Source organism: Ochotona princeps, chromosome 11 (genome assembly GCF_030435755.1).
Source record: "Ochotona princeps isolate mOchPri1 chromosome 11, mOchPri1.hap1, whole genome shotgun sequence".
NCBI classification, from domain to species: domain Eukaryota; kingdom Metazoa; phylum Chordata; class Mammalia; order Lagomorpha; family Ochotonidae; genus Ochotona; species Ochotona princeps.
Window position 1 is genome coordinate 18,475,398 of NC_080842.1, and position 22,367 is coordinate 18,497,764.

The window sequence follows — 22,367 nt, forward strand, 5'->3', positions numbered from 1 at the left end:
TGCATTTGTGACTTAACTATTCTCGAACATTGTATTCACACACTGATAAACCAGGTTTTCTTTCCATCTTTTTGTATTGCTTCCTTAACAACTGTTGCAGATGCTGCTATTACCATGGGGATGGTTCTGCTAAATGAAGCAGCAACTTCCAAGGGAGATGTTGGAAAGAGGCGGAGTAAGTCTCTGTGGTGGTATATTTGATTTAATTGGTTTTAGTCTTAATGTTTTTCAGATAAAATTAGAAATGTGTTAAAGCCTTTTGTAAACATAAGCATATGAAGGGATTTCCTGGTCTGAAGAAGGTGGTTTTGTGTTTAGTTACTGTCTTGAATGTACGCATATACTTGAACATGTATTTAAAATGAAATTGGTTTCTGTCAAGTGCAGTTCTACATCTCTGTTGAACCCATAATCTTTGTTCCGTCACCCATGTTGCCTAACAGGATGGAGGTTGTTAAGGGCAGTTCTTCAGAGATTTTGTTGACACATACTGTGTTTCTTGTACCAAAGAATCAGGTACACACGCAGAGCCTAAGGCAGAAAAGATTTTGTAAAATTATTATATACTAAAATAAAATACTACCTTCCAGTTACCTCTAAACCATTTTTTTTTTTCTGAAAGGCAGAAAGACAGAGAGGGAAGACAGACAGAAAAGGACCTTGATCTGCTGTTTGACTCCCCAGATGGCTGGAGAATGCAAATCAGGCCAGGTGCAAGCGAGAGCCAAAAACTCCATGTGGGTCTGCCACGTAGCTGGTAGGGACCCAAGCACTTGGGCCATCTTCCACTGCCTTCCCTGGCGTTTAAACAGGGAGCTACATGGGAAGCGGAGCAGCTGGGACTTGACATGTGCTATTCTGGCACTGTAGGCAGCAGGACTGCATGGTGGTATATTCTTTTTCCATTGAAATACACAAAGATTTGCATAATTAGTGCTTGATTTAGTAATTTAGCCAAGAATAGTTGTTGATATGTTGTATCTAGTGACTGGTGTCCATCACCCTTGGATATTCCACAACTTTTAAAGGATGTTTTTCATTACATGACATTAGGAAAGCCAGTTTTGCTTTCTGTCTACCAATATTTGAAATTCAGTTGCATGGGTGTGGTCTAAGTCAAAAGCCACAGAGACTGCAGTTGGATGGTGATGAACACTTCTGGTATTTTTCGTCTCTAAGTTTTGAGAATGAATTAAGCACAAATGTTGCATTCAACTCTGGAAGTCTAACGGTTTCATTGGGAATCCATCTTTGATTTGGAATTAGAGACGCATACTACATTCTATTCTCACATCTTGTTATGATAATCTCTGATACAGTTCCTGCAAATGGCTATATGTACATGCATGCTTACCTGTATATCTATCGATCTTGTATTCTGCAGGAAGGTGGCCTCGTATCAGAGAGAACGTGATATTTGCCCTTTTGAGATTGACTTATTTCACTGAACATGTTAAATATATCTTGACAGTAGGATGCTGGACTCTACCATTTCCCATTACCTACAATGTCAGAATACACTTAAACAGCAAAACAATGAATTTAGGAATGTTTTTTGAAGGGCTATATTATTATAATAAAATAGAGGAAATCAGTGTAGGAGAGAGGAGGGGAAAAATCAGCTTTTGGAACTGTGTGATAGAAATTAAAAAACATTTAGACAGTGCATTTTTATTACAAAGTCAGATACACAGAGAGGAGGAAAGAGAGAGAGGAAGATCTTCTGTCTGTTGATTCACTCCCCAAGTGAACACAATGGCCAGTGCTGTGCCGATCCAGAGCCAGGAATTTCCTCCAGGTTTCCCACGCAGGGTACAGGATGCCAAAGCTTTGGGCTGTCCTCGACTGCTTTCCCAGGCCACAAGCAGGGAGCTGTATGGGAAGTAGAGCTGCCGGGATTAGAACCATGCCCATATGGGATCCTGGTGCGTTCAAGGTGAGGACTTTAGCCACCACGCCGCACCACCTGGACCCAGTGCAATTCTTAATTTGTTCATTAATGCCTAGAGTTACAGTGGAATGTACTTATATTTATATGCTGTGAAAATTTTCCTTTTGAAAGCATATAGATTACATTTGCCTTAACTTTTTTATCTGCATTAGGCATTAACATTTGAATATTTTTTTCATGAGTTATTCTTCCAATATGAGAATTCTGTGAAACAAAGAATGCTATTTCCTTGCACAGCAAACAAGAGTGATACTTTGGGACTACTACCTGCTACCGAGGGTTTTACCCCTCTCTCATCCCTCATTGAGATTATTTTCTTACTCTCCAATCTTTTATTCCCAACCTACTATATTGTTTCTAGGTAACATGCATTGAGACAGGCAATAATCTATCACATAACTTATATTTTTCTTTGTGTTCCAAGATATCTGAAATAGAATAAAATTATATTTAGCATTATAATAATACAAATGTATTACAAATATTACTGTTAGAGTAGATACTTTTTACACGGGGGCTGATAATATTGTTTATGGTTTATTTTGATCCTTCTGGAGCTTTATAATATTTGTTGGGCTGCTTTTGGAAAACTGTGAGAGGAGTTGAAACAGTCGATTTTATTGTTTTCATACCCTTATTAATACATTTACATTGAGGAGAATATGGAGAATTGTGGATTATTTTATTATTCCTTTATGTGCCATGGACTAAAATGTGTTTGGATTGTCATTTGCATGGTTTCAGGCAGTAATGGCTTCTCTGTGTGTTTCTAGTCATTTGCCTCGTGGGCCTAGGCCTGGTTGTCTTCTTCTTCAGTTTTCTACTATCAATATTTCGCTCCAAGTACCATGGCTATCCTTACAGGTAATATCTTTAAACTTATATCTTCATCTTCTTAACATCTAAACAAGTACAATTAATGATCAGTTAAAGGATTATTGTGAAGTAGCTGACCGAGCTACTGATTTGCAACTCCCTTAAGCAAATGTTTGAGCACCTGCCATGTGTTGCGCATGGACTAGACAAAGCAGATAGAAAGCAGAGCAATCACGTTCAAGCAGAATACATGTGTGTATGTAACTGAATTTTTCATCAAATTTTCTCCTTCCCTTGATGTGTCTAATTCATATAATTTGTTTATATTTAGTATGAGCACAATCACAACAGTATTATCTAATAGAATTCGTATTTTGAATCTTGTAAATAAAAACTGGCTTGAATTAGTAAGCATCAAATATTGAAAGGAGCTCTGGGCATTAGAAGTCACACTTTCTCATGGCAGGAGGATGTGGAAAAGGTTCCCAGGCTAAACTGCCATTTTTGAAGCTGCAAAATTCACCTAATTACATTTTGTGGATCTGATTGTAGTTGTTTAATCTATGAATTAGACACATGTTCACTTGTTGAGCATATTAATCTCTCAGGTTTTCTTACTTAGAAATTTTGGTCTTTAATACCAGAGAATCCTTCTTGGAGGGTGATCCATCTTCCTGTTAAAGAAATGGAAAGTATATATTTCCTTTCACATGTTTTGAAGAATTTGTCCTGAGGTGGTAAGGCTAGTAATATTATAGTAGAAAATATAAAATGCGTATTGCCTGAGAGCAGCCTTCCACAGATGAACAAAGGACAAGGATAATCTTGTGAAAGCAAGGTCTGAGTACAGAATTGAAAAGACTAAGTGTGCCAGTGCCCATTTCAGAGCCATGCCGAGGTCGTGGTTTGGCCACGCTCATTGAAAGTAGGTGTACAAGGGAGGTGGAAGAAATGCACTATAGGGTGATGTTTTTGGATAATCTGCCTAAACTCTGCTTATGTTTTGAACAAGAATTCTACAGGCCAAAGCATCCAGTTTCAAAAATGAAAAATCATTTTAAAATGCAAGATTAAATAATACTCTAACTTCACTTCTCTTGGTATTAATTAATCTTATTTTCTGATAATTCCACCCTCAATATTGAAAGTAACAGTTCTCTACATGTAACAGTTCTCTACAAAGTTCAGAAAAAAAAACTCATTAAAAGGTGCTTAGAGGGGCCCAACCCTGGGGCGCTGCTTCCAGTCCTGACAGCTCCACTTCAGGTTCAGCGCTCTGCTCAGCCTCCTGGGAAAAGCAGAACTGGTGGAGCTCCTGGCTAGTGCTGGGCCCAGCACTGACTTTTTTGGTCATCTGGGGAGTTAAGGAACCTATGGCAGATGTAGCTCTCTCCCCCTCTTTCTGCCCTTTGTCTCCCTCACTGCCAGTACTGTGTCTCTCTGTTCCTCCCTAACTCTTCCAGCCATTCCAGACCAGCTGTCTGCACCTCTGTCTCCCTGCCCTTTGTCTAGCTCCCTCTGTACAGCCTTTCTCTCCCAAGCATGCTCTCTGCCTTTCCCTTCTCTGCCCCTCGTGGTCTCACATTCTGGGTTCTTTTCCTCTCTTTATTTGCCCTCTCTGTCTCTGCGGTCTATCTCTTAGCCCTTCCCCCATCTCTGTCTAGCTCTCTGCACGCTCTCTCTCTCTCACACACGCTTCACTCTTGCTCTCTGCCTGCCCTTCCTTGCTCACTGTACCATTGCTCAGTTTTGCTCTGGCTCCCACTCTCTCTGTTTCTCTCCCCTTAGAGCTCGTTCTTCTGCCACCCCCTTGTTTTCTGAGAAACCTGTTTGTCCATCCTTCCTCTCTCCTTCACTGTGCCCCCCTCTCCCTCCCTTTCTTAGCTCTCCTTCCCTCTCTTGGACCTCTCCCTGTTCTGCCTCATGCTATGTCTCCCTCTCTACTTTCCCTTCCTCCCTCTCTTGTATATCCTTCCTCTTCTCCCCTCATGCTCCGTAATTCTCTTGGTAGTGTGCTCACTTCATCCTGTCCCTCTCTCTGCTTCCTCCCGTCTCCCTGCATGTCCATCTTTTTTTTTTCTCTTTCTGGACTCCCCCTCTCTCTGCTGCGGTCTGTCCTCTCCTTCCTTAGCTCCTCCAGATGACAGCTCCTTTTTCTTTTAGCATTTCAAAGGCAGGTCAAACAATCAAAGAGAGCCTAACGAAGAAGCTGGGAGGCCCGTGCGGTGTATTAAATGGCTGGTCACCTTGTGCCTGCTGCAGGGACTTTTCAGAGGGCTCTATTGTTTGTTTGCTGTTTACCCAGCTTATTTACACAGAGTAGATTGTTACTACCATTTTGGGTAACTTTACAATTACATGTCCAGGATAAAATGAAGGCCTTTTAGCTAATAAGGGGTTTGTTAAAGATTGCAGGAGCAGGACAACTGAAAACCCAGTTGCACCCCTAGCTGCATGTTGAGTGTTGGACAAGGTGCAATCTTGTAGTGCTGCCTGTTTATTCTCTTTTCTTTCTTAGCTTGGACCCTTGCTAGAGACTTCATTCTCGGTGTAGTTTGTGAACTTACGTTTCTGAGAGGAGCCTCGTTTGGATGCAGTTTGTCCTGGCTTCTCTAGGGCATCTGAGTTAAGTAGAACTGCTGTGTCAGTCTGCTTCTTGGGGCCACCCTGGGGAGTCCTCACAGGTAGCTCCTCCTTCCAGCAGGTGCTTTTCCTTTTCACTAGTGTTCTTCACATGTATGAAGTACGTAATGCTACCAGTGATCTTCAGAGAGCTCACTGAATGTAAGAAAGGGACTTCATTTGAATGCTCATCCAGGGGAAGACAGGACATTGACAGAGACCTACAAAAAACTAAAGAAAAAACACCACATAAGATAACAGGGCTTTAGTAATTCAGCTCATGTTTGGGAAAAGAGGTCTGTTAGCTCTTTTATAACCCTTAGGGTTTCCAAATATTGATTTTAGTTTGCATAAAATTGGTAGCAACAATAACAATGCTTGAAATGAATATTTTAGATTTTAATGATTATCTCTGAAAATTGATCAGAGGACAATTAACACATTGAAATGTCCATTATTTGCAGTGTGCCAACTAGTATCTTATGTATAAAACTAAGAAAACAAATACAAAACTGGGATCATGTGAAATAGATTATTCATTTATTTAGTCGGTATTGACCAACTTGTTACTGTATTTCTGGAATATAGGGATAGCACCATGAAACAGACCAAAACCACTATTAGCATAATACTCCCTGCTGGGTGTGTAAAACAGAGGGTATGGTCAGAAAACAAACAATGTAAATACAGATTAATATGTAGACAATATCTCTGGGGAGGTATTCACTGGTAAGAAGACATCTTAGTAAAGATCTAAATAAAGGTGCTATAATGAGTCATGGAGCTATTTGGAGAATGAATGTTGTAGGCGCTGAGAGCCGCAGGTGAGAACACTCAGGAGGAGGGTTGTGACTGAGAAACGGGGCAGCTGTTTCCAGAATAGAGTGAACAAAGGGTTAGATAAAAAGATGAAGCCTGAGATCAGAGTGCAAGCAGGGGATGGCCCTCATGGGATCTCACAGAGCACGATAAGTGTTAACTTTAGGTGAGTTGATGCACTAACTCATTGGAGGAATCAGGCATGATGATTCTATTTGTTAGATACTGTCGGCTCCTTAATAAACAGCCTATGTTATCTGTCTTAAATTGACCTCTGTGAAGAGACTGAGTCTTATAATTGTTGCACGAAACAACAAATGTCTCCTGGCAATCAGTTCTCTGTGGGATCAGAAAGTAATTTATGCACTTTAAGATCTGAAGTGATCATTCTTAAAAGACATTGTTCCTGCTTGTGTTTTCTGTTTCGTATGAAAATATCTCTGAAAATGATTTTCCATAAAGAGTTTTTAGTCTATGTTTACCTAATGAAACTCATTCTGTAAATTTGCAGCAATTTTATAATACACCTAAATGAAAAGAGAAACATTTAAATGAAAGAAAAACCTTGAAAGAGCAAACATGAACATATACTTGCTTTAATTTTGCCTTTACTACTACGTATCTAGTAAAACTTGTTACCTCTGCTCAATATGAACTTACCGCGGGCAGAGCAAAGATGACTCTCCTGTTCACCTGTTGATCACAGGGTTCTTGCATGAAGGTTATCTTAAGAGGCTATTGTAAAATTGATAGAAAATTGAAGTTGAAATTCATGCATTCTTTTTCATGATATTCATTTTCCATTAACCTTGAAAGATCCATTGTATGCATGTGGTATTTGTGCCAAAAATGTTTTTAGTTTCAATTTCTGAGGTGCTTTTTTGACGTACTCTTGTGCATGTTGAACAAATGGAAGATAGCGATTAAGAGCGAGCTCAAACTAATTATAGAACAAGAAAAATATTTTAGTCACAAAAAAGTCTGCTTCATTACTGGAATATTGGAATATATGTTTTTAAGAAATTCAGTGGCAGAATTACATAGCTTGTAAGTTCAGAGGACACACTAGTTTATTAATCTTAAAGGAATCAAAACAGTACCTAAAATTTATAAAAAATTAAGTAATTTCCTTTTATTTCTCCAGGAATTGTTTTCCTTAAAATGCTATCCATATGAATGCAATATTATATGCACACATGCATTTTGCCCCAGTCAAGTTTTCTGAAAGACTTAAAATTCTGTAGTAGCATTGAGGCAGAAAATTACACACACAACACTGTTATAGCAGGCAATTCTACACAAAGAAAAATAAGAACATCTCAGACTTTCAAGTAGTGGTTGTTAAGTTGTATTACCTTAGACAACATGGATATTGTGTAAAGTGATAGCCAGTTTTCATTTGCATAACTAACACAAAAGCTTCAACTTTATATTTAGTACTTGCAATGTACATTTATGGATATAAGTACAGCTATATAATCTTAAATGTCATAGCGTTTGCTAGTGGTACATACGAGGGAACTTTATGAAGTAAATGCGAAATGGAGTGAGTACCTAAGTTTATTTTGGCACAAGAAAATTTGACTTGCATCCATCAATGGCTTTTCCATAATATAAGATTTCCATGAATTATTTTTGGAAGCCTTTCTTCATTGTGGCTCTTGAGTTCTCCCATATCTATCTGTTTTAGGTCATACATGACTATACCCCTTAGTGAGAAGGTGCTTTTAAGCAGAGCACTCCACAACTCCCTTGTTGCCATGGGCTGCCATGACAGAGTACGTTCTTAGATGCTGTGTCTCTGATTTTTGTAGCCTTTGCTGTTTTACTTTTAAATTTCTTTAAATTATAACTTTTGTCCCCCAAATTGGCTACATTCATCCTTACCTTTGTACACAGAACTATGTCCATAGTTATGTTTTTCATTCTTCCCCTGATTTTTCATTCTGTTCACTCTGAATACTTAGAGGAAACACAAAAATATCACTATAAAAAGCTATTTCATTTTTACCTTAAGTCAAAGTCTCAGTAAACTGCAAACAAATACTCTCCATTTACTCAGTACTTCGCGCTAACTTGAAAATAGGTACTTTCTGTGTTGATGTGTATTTCTGCCTATACGGGTAAAAATCTGCCTTAAATGATTGGCTAATTTCTTCTATCTTCCCCACATTGATTGCAGCAATAATGTACATGATTTATTAACATATTCTCCAACATAACCTTTTAATGTTAAATTGGCAGACTTACTTGATTTGCCTCACCATTTTGCATGTCACTAGTTGTGTGTGTTTAGGTGCTAGCTTTGCTCACTCTTGAGTTTTCATTCATAATCAAATGATTTTACATTCCTCATTCTGTTTATGTGAGAATGCGAGGTAAGTGTTAATTACCTAAAACAATGCCATCACAAAGTATTAGCAAGGAATTACTGCTTTCCAATAATTATTTGAGATAAATCTTTTAAATTCAGTTTTAATCTACATTTCTATACAGGTTTTTCCCGCTGATTATTAAATTATTTTGTTTTGTAGTTGTGTGATTCAGTTGAGAGAAAAACAGATTTTCACAAAAACTTTGATGAACTTAATTGGACCCCAGGGTCCCATGAAATACTAGAATTATGAGTTTCATCTAATTATCACCAAAACCTGAGTTCAGAGGAAGAAATTGCATCCATTGTAGCATTCAATTTATTTTCTGTTAAATAAACTACGGTAGTAGCCGTAATTTCCTAGAAAAGGAAATGGGTAGCAAGAATACATAAGAGCCTTTACTATATTTGGGAGTAACTATCTTATTTCATATTTTGCTATAGTAATGAAAGAATATTCAGAATTCTATCATTGAATTTCTAATTGTCCTAAAAGCTCTTTAGCTGGCATGGTAAACAATGATGGCAAAATCACTAAATAGACAAAGTTCTGAGTTCAGGTTTTGATTTTAGTAAGCTCAGATGTCTGGCTCTGCAGGTAGAAAATTCAGCATATAAATCTTAAGTCTGCTAACTTAGCAATTTGCAGTTACCTTCTTCTACATTTCTTTTTCTGTTCTGAAATAGTATTCTTAGGGAATCATACAGATTTAGTTGTTAGTCTCATTATTTTGTATTTTTGCCAATACATAATACCAACCTTAGAAGATTCTATATAAACAATGTTCATAAAATTAATTTATGATCTCTTAAATGTGGAGGGATCCCAGTAAAAGCCACTGTTCTTACCTTTCTTCACTTGTCCCAGCCATGGTAGTACCTAATTGTTCAGAAGTGCTATACTGCTTTACCTTTTCATTACACATTAAGGTATGACTGTTCTACCTGTTAAGCCCCTTTCTCTCGACAAGACTTTAAGGTATTTGAGGAAGGGTCCTTGGCAAATACCTATTTTATATCTCAAATGCTGTACACATAGTAGGTGCTCATTACACAATTATTAACTGAATTTCTATTTGGATATTTTGTTGCCTAACTGTTCCCTCTAAATCCAAGAGCAGGCATTAAAAATAGAATGCAATCAAGTTAAAAACACTGCTTTGCCGTAAAAACTGCAATTTACAAAGAATGACAACCTCCACAGTTGTCAGTTATTACAGAAACTTGAGCTCTGCAGCTAGTTGCTATAGACCTAAATGGATTCTGAACTGGCTAGCATACATATCAAAAAATAAAACATAAGCTAAAAGTGGACTCAAGGTGTTTCCGATTTACGTTATGAAGATAATAATAGTAATGCTGTACAAATGCATAAAAACAAATACTGGAATAGCATTCAATATGGGAAGGTCAGCTAGAAAGGATAGGCATCCTTACCAGTTTGGAGAATGGTGTGACAGTGAGCAAGTGAAAAAATGCCAGCATGTACAATCAGCATTCTCCATCTGTAGAGAAAATAACGCAGTGTTGAGCTGTACAAATTGAAAGGCAATGCAGGTATGCCAGGGGTGCATCCGAAAACACTCCATTGAAAACAATGTCCCATTGTCAACAGTGTCGGGGTCCACTTAAATAAGAGACTAGTAGAATTATGATTGCTTATGAAGCATCACACTATTGTAATTAAATGGGGAAAATCTAAAATCTATCGGGGGGTGGAAATTTGGCAGGGGGAATCCCAGCCTATATGAAATTGTACCACATAATTAAAAATTCAAAATAAAAATTATTTTAAAACAAGAATGCCATAGTATGGTTCACTGGTCATATTTGTGCTACTGGAAACAAACTTTGCGCTGCCAAATATAGTACAAACAATATGGACAGTAAACAATACATGTGTTAATAAACAGGTATGTTACTGGTCAAAAAAAATGTGCCTTGTTCTGATTGTCATTCTTCAAAACTTGGAATGAGTATGAGAAAAAGATCTGAAGAATCAGAGATGATTCAAAGGAAAGCATTATAAAGGCACTCTAGTGTAGCCTGTCTTATCTGGATAAAGAATATAGTACTAAATTTTGTAATAACATTATACATATAGAAATTCAATCTTAAGGATTCTTTTCTCCATATTATTGTATTTCATTGTGGTGTATTGGAAAGTGATCTGGACTTTGAGTGAGAAGATGAGATTTGGACCATGGCACTTAAAAACTCTATAACCTCAGGCAAGTCTTTAACCTTTTCTGTGCCTCAGTTTGCCCATCTTTCAAATAAAGTCCTTTTATCTCATGTAACATGAGTTGTAGTACATTACTGTGTTACAAATACAACATTACACATAGTTGAGAACCCATATTCTAATGCTTTTATATTTTAGTTGGTGCAGAGACAAGTTCTCTGCTGAAAATTTCTACCAATTAGAATTATGTGGAATTATCCCTATGATATAACATTTTTACTAATAATTTTCACACAAATACATACTACCTTTATTTTTTTGTTTGCAGCTTCAGGGGAGAAAAGCAAAACTAAAATAGGCAGAAATATTTTGTGCCTGGGAAGCATGTGTGTTCAAAGTTTTTTATGCTGTTAACAAGCAACATAAACCTTAAGATTCAAGATTTGACCAAATGATTATTTCCAACTGTTACCGTCCTAAAATTTTTCAAGATTTTATCAGATCAATAAGGCCACTTTTATATAAATTCAAAGTAATTCATCATAGGAAATATAGATTTCAGTTTAATTACATACTACATTTCTCAACCTGTCAAATGGAAATTGTACTTTCCCACTTCAACAGAATGTCACAACATGCAACAACTCTTGAGAACAAGGGAGAAACGGAAGCTTCAGTGGTCTGCCCAGGGTTGTTCAACCTTTCCCAGTGTTACTCCTTTCCTCACTCAGTAGCTATATTAGTCCCTTCTCCCCAGACTTAGCAGCTCCGTTTCTGCCCATTACTGAGTACTAGCTGGGTCATCAGGTTTCTAGGTTTCTCTGCAGGAGGTGTGCAGACAACAGGTAAGAAACCAAGTAGATAGACATAATTCCTATTACCCAGTTTGAGTGTAAATACAAAGGGATTTCTTTTCTCTCAAATTGCTATACCAGCTCTACATACATAAAGACCTAAATCTCCTTAGGCACTTTGAACAGATCATTTATTTCAGACTTGAAGATTTTTCTGGGTTCAGTAGTCTTCTGTTAATAAGACAAAAGCTGCAAGGTTTTTGGCTAAAGATGCTGAGCTAACAAATGAAACATTATTCGCTCTACAATTTTCCACTTAGTATTTATGGTTTCCTAAAACCTTTATATTCCTAAGGAAAAATTAGTGAGTTGCAATGCATGAATAATCCAATGGAACAGAGGTAGAAGTTCAACCTGTGGCCTGTCTTTGTTTAGTAAAGAGGCATCTTCCTTATTTTCTTCTAGACAATTTCTGGATCCCCAAATTAAATCCAAACAGCTGTCCCTTAGCCACGTTAGTGATTTCATGGAATTGAGTACAGTATAGAACCATTAAGTCTCCCCTTCCTTTTCCTTAATTTGCAAACAATGTAAGAGTAGCATGCAAAATGTTGTCCAGCTGTATATTTAGGAAGAATTGAACGAAGTCAATATTAGACAAAATGCTTTATTTTCTAGATTTTCTGAACAAACGAAGTCAAATAGCAAACCGGTATTTGATGCTAATTCAGATTATTTCAGACGGGAAAAAGAGCAGTCATGTTGTTGATAAATCCTGGGGCTCTAATGTCAAAATCCAGATTTTTTCTCACATTCTCTGTCCTTCTTGGGAATACTTCTCTGTCCCTAGATGTGCGTATCACATCCTTATTCTCCTGAGATTGAAAACCAGAGCTTAACATCATCCCTGCTTCCAAACCTGTTTTTGCTCTTCTTATGCCCATTTTTCCTGAAAATATTCTTAGAGCCATACAAGATGAAATTCATGGAGTCTAATAGTATCTTACATCCTCATCCTGTGTTTTGTTATTTGATTTGGCCTTTGTCACTTTGACACATTAATTTGTCTATCTTTCAGTTAGCCATTCTCTTAATTTATCTCAGAATATCTCTTTGCTATTCTCTAATTTATCACTTAGTCTAGAATCAGGCCAGCATTACCATTTTAAGATACGCACTGATTATATTGCATGTTCATCAGATTTCATTAGTGGGCAATAAAGAGGAGCCAAAAGTTAATACTTGTCTCTTTGACAACACATATAGGCAAAATAAAACTTTATCCTAATGCATAGATTATCAAATACTAATAGCATAGCCTGTTTATTGTGAGTCTAGGTAAGAATTATATGATAATATGTTGTTAGGAGGTGTTTTTGATGTATGAAAGAAATGTGGCCCTGTTTCCACTTTCATATCATTTAAATAAGGTATCAAATTTTTTTCAAATATAGAAATATTATGTAAAATTGAAATTATGGTATAACTTCTTCATTGAAGCACAACCAGATTTTTAAAATGTCTTGTCAGGGCTGCTTTTGCGAGGCAATAATTCATTTGAGTTGCTGTAAACTAATGTCTTAGGCCCACAAAATTAAAGTATGTGACTGCTGGATCTTCCCCAGACAGTAGGCTGGCTCCTAGTACAGCCATACTTAATGCAGCATTTGAGAAGTATCCATTCTAAAACTAAAGAACTGAATGAACGAAAGTACTTAAGATGCTACCCATATTACTACTTCAGGATTTTGCTTCATGTGTTTAGTTCCTGTAACATCTCAAGCCATCACTACCAATAAGTATTTCATTATTTATCCAAGTCTTTCATAAACATAAAGGCTGTAATTGTCACAGATAATGCTTCCTGCCCCACTCTCCCATACACAGTACATAACAGATGGTCAGTAAGTGTTCAATCCTGAATGAAACTGGCCATTTTGACCTGAATTTTTGAAATTTTGAACCAAAACTTTCATGAACTTTTGGACCATCACTTCTCAGAAAATCAAGAACATTGATCAACTTGACAGAGAGGAAATGAGGTAATGTCCACACCCTCCAATTGGTGGACACTAGGACATCTAGACACCCAATACAGATGTTACCCTGGACCAACACTTAATACCCTGGCGCTGACCAGATCCCTGATTCAGCCTGTAACATTTGTCTGGATATCTACTGAATGAACAGGCACATCACTAAGCCACAGAGGCATCTTTCAAAAATAAAACCTGTCACAAAACCAACAAGTGGTTCCACAAATGCCTGAAAGTTAAGTGCAGAAACACGTGAAACAGTGACAACACTGATACCTGACAAAAGGGATACAGCGTCATTAAAATATTAGAATGCAAATATGAAGAGATTGATGAAACGCCTGGAAAGGATTTCAAATGAATGATTCCAACATGACTCAAAAACCATGAGAAGCAAAAGTATGGATTCAGAAATCTATACATGAATAAGAATTTTCCCTTGAAGCTGAGAAATTGAATAGAAATCACACTGAAATGTTAGAAAGGAAAATTCAGTTTTCCAAACAATAAAGTGGAAAGCCTAAATAGAGTGGAAAGCCTAACAACAGACTTGGTGAGACAGAAGAAATAATCTGAGCTGTTAGACAAATCTTCAGAAGTACTTCAGACAGAAATAAAAGATAAACAGGAAAAAATAGTGTTTGAGATGAAAGGCATACTATCAAAGGACATAACATTGCTTGTCCTAGGATTTCCTGAAGGTACAAAAATAGCAGCAGAATGCCTGGTCAGTGAAGTAATAGTAAACTTCATGAATGTGGAGGAAGAAAAGGATAGCCAAGTACAGGAAACAGACATCCTAACAGACACACCAGAAAAGATCTCCACCATGATACATGATAATCAAACTTTCCACCAAATCTAAATTGGGCACAAGAACTCCACATTACCCAGTTAGATTGACAGCTGATTTCTCCTGAGAATCCTTGCATACTGTAAGAGAATGGAAGGATAAACCCTGTATTCTTAAAGACTGCATCCTGCCAAGCTCTCATTTATAAATGAAGATGAAATAGATACACTCCCCCCCAAAAAAATTAAGTGATGTTTAAGGATGTGCTACACAGAGATAGAGTGATAGTTTTCATTATGAAAGAATGACTATGGAGATAATCTGGTGCAACCCTGAAGAAAAGCAAATGATACGATTATCTGTGGAAAGAAACGGCAGGCTCGGTTTTCTTATCAACACAATAAATGATGGTAAATGGCCTAAAATCTTTCATTAAAGGGTTGCCAGAATGGATTAAAAACAGAACCCATGTATTTACAGTGAAAGTTACAGAAAGATAGTCCAAACCATCTTATTCAGACAAAATAACTTGAACACAAACACTGTCAATCATTATGTAATGCCCTAATATCATTTAAGAGATTAATTTGATAGGAAGACTTAATCAATTTATATACATCTAAGCCCAGGGCACCTAACTGGCTGTTTTAAACAGATAGTAATTGATCTAGGGAGACTACACTCCAGTATAATGATAAAGGGAGCACTTAAACATCTGAGTTTCTTTAGTCAACAAATCAAGGAAACAAAAAATCAAGATAGAAACAACAGAGCTAATCTATACTGTGGACCAACTGACCATCACTTGTATCTACAGAGCATTTCATCCCTTAGATGCAGAATACAACTCATTATTTTCAGTGTCTGGAGTGAAGCTATTTCTACGATGTACCATATGCTAGAGCATTAAACAAATTTGTTCAGATTCAGAAAAACTGAAACCTTACCATGTATTATGCCTGACCACACCGGAATGAGCATGTAAATTAATAAGAGACTAGAAAATGTCAACTGGATGGAGTTCATGCAGACTGAGTGGAGAAAACGGAGAGTGAATAAATGTAATAAAAGCATTCTTGGAAATGACAAAGATGACAGTACAGCATACCATAATCTGATACAGAAAATGCAGTGTTAGTAGGAAAACTATTCACAGTTTACATATTCAGTGTGATCTCAGTCAAAATATCAACAGTCCTCAGAGCTTTAAAAAAAATGCCATGATTCATAGGGTAGCAGATAGCAGTAAAAGTTAAAGCAAAAAAAGTGCGGTGAAAACTGCAGAGATCACAATTCCTGCTTTTAGGACATGACTGAGTGCAGAAATAACTAACACAGCCAGCCCTGGTCTCTGGAGGAAGGACAATCAGCAAATGGGCCTGTGAGATTTAGATCTCCACATGCAGAAATGTAAAACAAGATGCCTAACTTACACCCTATCCAAAAATCAACTGAAAGTCTGTGAGGGACCCAAGTCTCCAGCCTCATAACATAGTACTAGAAGAAAGCATCACAGGGAAAGTCCATACGATAATGGCATACACACCCGAAACACGGGTACCTAAAGCAAAAATAAACAAATGGGATTACATGAAGCTGAGAGGATTCTGCACTACAAAGGAAACCCTCAACACACTGAGAGGCAACCAGCAGAATGGGGAAAATATTTGCAAGCTAAGGAGATAATAAAGGTTACTATCCAGATTCTGTGAAGAGCTCCAGAAGCTCAACAAGAAAACCAACCAGTTTAAAAGGAGTCAAAGCCAGGAACATGCATTTTTAAAAGGATGAAATTCTAATGGCCAACAGGCACATGAAAAATTCCAGTCATGATTGGAAATGCAAGTAATAAGCATACTGAGGTTTACCATTCACTCCAGTTAGAATAGCAGTCATTCAGAAATCTTAACGAATCTTTCATTTTACAATTAAACCTAAGCCGTCTAAGAGAAGGTGGAAACAGAAGGGAGGGAGAGTGGAGTACCAAGTATCATTATGCTCCTGATTCTGTATTGTGAAATACATGAAATTTTTTCACCTTAAGTAAAAAAATATATATCTAATCCCTAGTCATTTACTAAGATGATGGAGTTAGTAAAAGAATTTGGCCTTATGAGAAAAATAGTTAAACACAGTCTGTCCTTTTTTCTTTTTTGTGTAAAGATCCCTTCATATATGCATCCCAGATAAACTCCAAGCTATGATTAAGTTAGATACGATAATGAAGTCATTATCATATTATGAACTTCTGGGCATATTTGTGGTGTTTCTGCCCTGCTCTCTGATCTCTGTGTGTGCAGTTCACTAGCCTTGCCCAGCTGCTTCCTACATTGAAGCATGTATGTATGCAGTTCAGAATAAGCTGCTCAGACTATGAAGTGTTAAGCACAGATTACTATCAACCACAGTCTGGTTTTCACTGTGCAGACTAATATTGTACAAACAAAAGTTGACGACAAAACCCAGGACAGCATCTTACTGAGGAAACAGAATTACACTGAAAGCACAAATTAAGGGAATATATTCAGCTTTTAGTATGTGTAGGTGTTTTTTTTGTGATTTAGAACATTTATGAATTCCTTTGGATCATTATTAGGGAAAATAATATCAAGGAACCTTTGGAAGCTCGAATCTGTAACACTGGTAGATTGTATTCCAACAGTAGTAGATAAGGAGATGTAAAAATATATATGTCACATCTTGAATTATAAACATAAATCACTAATCCCTTGAGTCATGATGCAAACATGAAACATTCATATTGGAACATACTTGGAGCATTTGTTATTTATATAACCAGTAAAAGTCAAGTTGATTTACTAAATGATTACCTAGAGAATAACAATCCATAATTTTCAACAAAATATTTTAACTGGCACAACTATACTTTTATACTTTTATCCTGTCCAATACATGTTAAATACATGAAAAATCATTTTAAACATAAAAGAACAGGATAATAAATGCACCTATTTATCATTTCATATAGAACAGTTGATTTATTCAGCTCATGATACGTACATATTATAATGATATAACATGTGACTGGTATCACACATTTTAATTAACTGCCTCAGTTTGGAAAAGCCCGAGAGTTAATAAAAAGCAAAATTAGTTTTTTTTTTTTAAAGATTTATTTTATTTTTATTTCAAAGTCAGATATACTGAGAGGAGGAGAGATAGAGAGGAAGTGGAGCTGCCGGGATTAGAACCAGCAGCCATATGGGATCAAGGCGAGCACCTTAGCCACTAGGCCACGCTGCCAAGCCCAGTTTTTTTTTTAACTCAGAAAATATTTTAGAGTTTTTTATTCCTAGAAAATTTAACAAAATATGGATAGGAATATAAAATTATCTTCTAGGGGTGGAATAATACATTTTCATGAGTTTTTTTTTTTTTTTTTTTTTTGACAGATAACCCCTATCACTCTAAAGCACTAAAACTAAAATTTGGGAATTTGCAAAGCATCCACTTGACATAAAAAATACATATAAACCCTCAGTTTCAAACCCCCAGTTTTACTAACTAATTGAAGTTTATGTTAAAAGTTTGCTAAAAGATTTCAGCAATTATTTACTTCAAACATAGAATCCTGAGAATCCAGCAATAACACTGGAAAGAACTTCGGAGATCATTCAAATCTAGTCTCCTTTTCCCTGATGATTAAACCAGAATAATGATGATTAAGCTCAGAATAACAAAGCACTAAACATTCACGTTATTATAAACAAAAAATAGTAAATTTGCTATTTTGAGCAGTTTTCCACGACGTGATTTTTCCATGTGCAGTTAACCACTAATGCCATGTTGCAACATTAGCTGAAAGCTACAGTTATTAAAAGCCCAGCAAGCATTAAAAACAGTGTTTTTCAAAGATAAACTTACAAATTAAGTCTGGCAGAAAGTTTTAAAAAGTTAAATGTTCTTTTGAGTGGACGTAAACATTTAAGAAAATCTAAATGTGATTTTTGTTTCGTGCAACATTTGAAAAACAGGTATATTTTCATAATATGCATTTTCCATAAACTATTTGAACACTTTGTTTCTATTTATAGAAGCATCTGTAGTGTTTAATCAGAATTTGATACAGATTTTTTTAGGAATCATAAGTATGTTTCTTTTGGTTATTTAAGAAACAAATTATAGAATCTAAGACCAAGTGTTTGACACTTTTAACTTATATAAATAGATCAATTACAGACTCACTATTCAGAAAAATTTTGTGATGTTCAAATGACTCAGCTTTACTATTCACCATTCATTTTCCTTTATATCTACTGCATTATTTTAAATGCTGATTGAACTGTTGTTCTTGGCAGCCCACAAAGGAAAAGGTATTTATGTAAATTTGACCACCACAGATTCAGGTTATAAACTCTTCTCCCCCTGCACCCTGTTCTCACTTAGCCTTTCCTTATTCTAGGAAACACGTTAGATGTATTGCCCTGAAATCAAAATTAGAATTGTATGAATCAATGAAACTTTTATGTTTACATGTATTTAGAATGGAATTACAAAAGCAGTTTGCATTTCTTCATGTTTAGCAGATATTTTTTTTCTTTCTTTTTCAGCTTTTTAATTAAATGAAACCAAGTGGAATTTGAGTAAAGCGAACGTTTACCATGAAGATAAACTGTTCCTGACCTTATACTATTTTGAATTCATGATTTCATGTATTGTTGATTGTGATAAGTTGGCTTATTCTTGTATATTGTTTTTTTAAACTGTGGGGTTTTTTTGGTATGTTTAATTTATAGTAATGAATAGCAACATTTTTAAGTGTTTTTTAGCGTACTAAATTCAGTGTATGCCACAGATTGAAATAAATGACAATGTAACTACGAATTCATGTTTTAGAACTGCTCACTCATTAGTAAAGGAATCACACTGTTAAAGGAAGCTTATGAAATGTGTATTTAAGAATTTTGAGCATTGTGAGGAGATAAAGCCTATGCATTAGATGTGCTGTTGAAAATTATACTTATTGCGATTTCAGTTATAAAGGCCGTGCAGTTACAAAATAGTGTTTTGTTATTATTCATCAGAATTAGATGAAGCTGTATGGAACAGGAATCTGAATCAACAGTATTTGCAGCTTAGTTTCTGAACCTATGCAAGGGAGCTTTTTCCTCAGATCATAATATAATCCACGAGATTTACTGATGAAGAAAGTAGCGAGTAGAAACAAAAGTAAATTCAAATCCTCTCATGTGTAGCAGTATGACCCCAGGAATCCATCCATGTTACTAAAACCAACTAACACGTAACGGACACATTAAGTTTTATGGAAGAAATTAAATTCAAAGCCTCATTCTCATAATCCAGACAAAAGATTAGTCATCCTTGAATGAACAGTTCAGACTTTCTTGAAAACCAAATATTGGATTACTGCCATTCGCCTTGTATCCTGTTTTAGCATAAAAAGCACTTTGACATACATGATCATGTTTCTCACAACCCTGTGAATTTACATATAATTTCATCTCGTTTGTAGAAATAATGGAAGCTATATAACAAAAATAGAAACTACACAGGTTAACTCCGCTTTCAAACTCTGAAGACTGGTATTTTATAGTGCTACAAAAGTGCATTCAGAAGGATTTATTTCAACACATTGTTTGGTTTTCACTGAGCACCAAGTAACAGATCATCATGCATTATGTCCATTAGGAAGTCTACCTGTAGAGTCTCTACCGAGAACCAGGTGACCATCAATGGATTTCCTTAAGCTGAGCTTCCAGAGTGGGAAATCTGGAGCATGTTGATCAAGTTCCCAGAGTAATGGGTGTGCTAGCAAGACAGACGCCATCTTTGCAACTGAGTCTATTCAAAACAACATTAATTTTCGTAATTCCTGTCCTTAGGTAGGTGAGCACAATCATTTGTTTTAATGGCTGTCACTTTAGATTTTATTTTATTTTTGTTTTAATTTTACATAACTATAAATGTGATTATCCAAGTTCCCAGGCACCTTCCATCCCATATGCCCTGTCAATATCTCGCAGTAACTTGTCACAATAAACCACATTTAAAGAAAAATTCCCAATTATCACTCTACTTGTCAAGTATTTTCACATTCCCTAGAGTTTACTCAGGAATTGAAAAGTGACAGGGACTGGCATTATGGCATTATGGTTCAGAATCTGGCTACCTCGCTTCCAATCCAGTGCTGTTAATGCACTTGGGAAGGCAGGGGAGGACAGCCCAAGTGACAAGGCCATGCCAGTGGCAAGGATGAAATTCCTGACTCTTGGCGCCCAACCCTGGTTGTGACAGCCAGGTAGGGAATGAATCTGTAGAGGAAGTTTGCTCACTCACTTGTTCATTCAATTTAAAAAATGTGTATTTCTGGAAATCCAAGTGGGGTTTGAAGCCAAATCGTACAATTAAGAACATTGTTAACTATGTTTTACATCCTAAAACGTCAGTAAGCAGTTGATTGAATGCCATTGGTAAGATAACTGAACTCTTTCAGATGTAACAGTACTTAAAATTACCAGTGCCCAGTGATCCTCAAGACACTGAAAATTACAGCAGAGAATACTCTGCATCCCACATGAGGAAAAGTTCTCTGGCCTACATTCAGTCATTTCCTCTGCACCCTGAAATAATTCAATAGTCACATTTCTTCCAGAATTTCAGGACCTAAAAGCCAGCAGCTTCTCTGCAGACACTTCTTCAGTTTAGGGACATGACTTTCAAGGTAAGTAGAACTTGTACATTTCACAGATAAACCTAAGAAATATAACTCAAATATCATTTCCTTATGGATTCTAATCTTGCAAAAAAAACATTTACACACTATAATCTCTTCAACTTTGTGACAGTATCAATTGTTCAGTTCTTACAATTTCACTTGCCAATGTGTCTCCATTATATTCAAAATTGATGAATTAGTTTAACACTCAAAGTTCTGTATTCACTTGAAGAGTTAAAACCCTAACTTTAAAATTCAATCAAAATAAATTTTAATATATTCTTCAATATAATGTAGATTGAATAACCTGTTAGCTATTCACAACAAGTAACAGTGTTAGGTACTCTAATCTTTAACACACAAATTTATATCCCTCACTTGTCAGTTACAGCCCAAGTATAATCGTTTGGGGAAGATTTGAACTTGCTATAACATTAGAGTTTGACAGTTATTTCATTCTTTCTTATTATTAGAACCTCCCTTGTGCTAGATGAACCCCCCTTCAGCTAATAGCTATTGTATTCTAAACAGGGCATAACATTACACTATTCAGGGATAAATAACATGTTGTTGTAAGAATTACTTGTGACATATGCATTAACTGTCACACCTCGTAGAAAAATATTCAGTAGGCTGTTAACAGGATTTCTCAGAGTCTAAAATCTCATTAATTTTAAAAGCTTCAAGCAGTATCTCTTATGCTTCAATGAAAATCTATGTGAGGTCAAATCTGTTGATTTTTTTTCTAGTAGAGGGGGAAATGTTCAACACTGCAGCAGGGTGGCTCCACTCACCCAACTCCCAATAGTACCTGGGCAGCCGAACAGAGCAATTCATCCCACAGGGATCCTGAGAACTGAACAAGTGGGCTTACACACTATTAATAATCTTGGGAAGCAGCCAAGCCACCTTCCTAGATAGGCTTAGCCTGCTGTAGCCCCCAGGAAGCTGCCTAATGACACTAACCAACATCCAAGGGTCCGGAAGAGGCAGTCAATTGCGTAGTCTATTCTCAGAAGTTTGGTCTGCTGAGGCCCTATGAAGCCCATTGACATACTGCCCCCTGAGAATAGATTATCTTCATGAGATCCTGGGAGGTCACCCTGATATCTGCTAACTGCAGGTGCCTCATCTTTTCTAGAGGTGTGACTCTGCCACCATGAAACACTCACACGGAAAGGCACAGTGCACTTCTACCAGGCACCTCAGACCACCACAGCTGCCCGTTCCATACTAACACCAGTAAGTACTCTACACCAGTAAGTCAGTTAGTCACTTAA

General features: G+C 36.5%; 1 protein-coding gene across 3 annotated transcripts in view; it reads left to right on the plus strand.

The window, feature by feature from the left end:
• The window catches only part of TUSC3 (tumor suppressor candidate 3), a 188,723-nt gene extending 169,492 nt beyond the window's left edge, over positions 1-19,231 (plus strand). For 2 of the 3 annotated variants that reach the window (XM_058669865.1, XM_058669864.1), the window contains 3 exons: positions 101-175; positions 2,725-2,815; positions 10,749-10,863. In XM_058669865.1, coding sequence (XP_058525848.1) covers positions 101-175; positions 2,725-2,815; positions 10,749-10,767 — 185 coding nt within the window. In that variant the 3' untranslated portion in view covers positions 10,768-10,863. Of the gene's footprint in view, positions 1-100; positions 176-2,724; positions 2,816-10,748; positions 10,864-18,961 lie in introns of those variants that run through there. The other variant, XM_004597839.3, reaches the window with a different exon arrangement.
• The last annotated feature ends 3,136 nt before the right edge of the window (positions 19,232-22,367 follow it).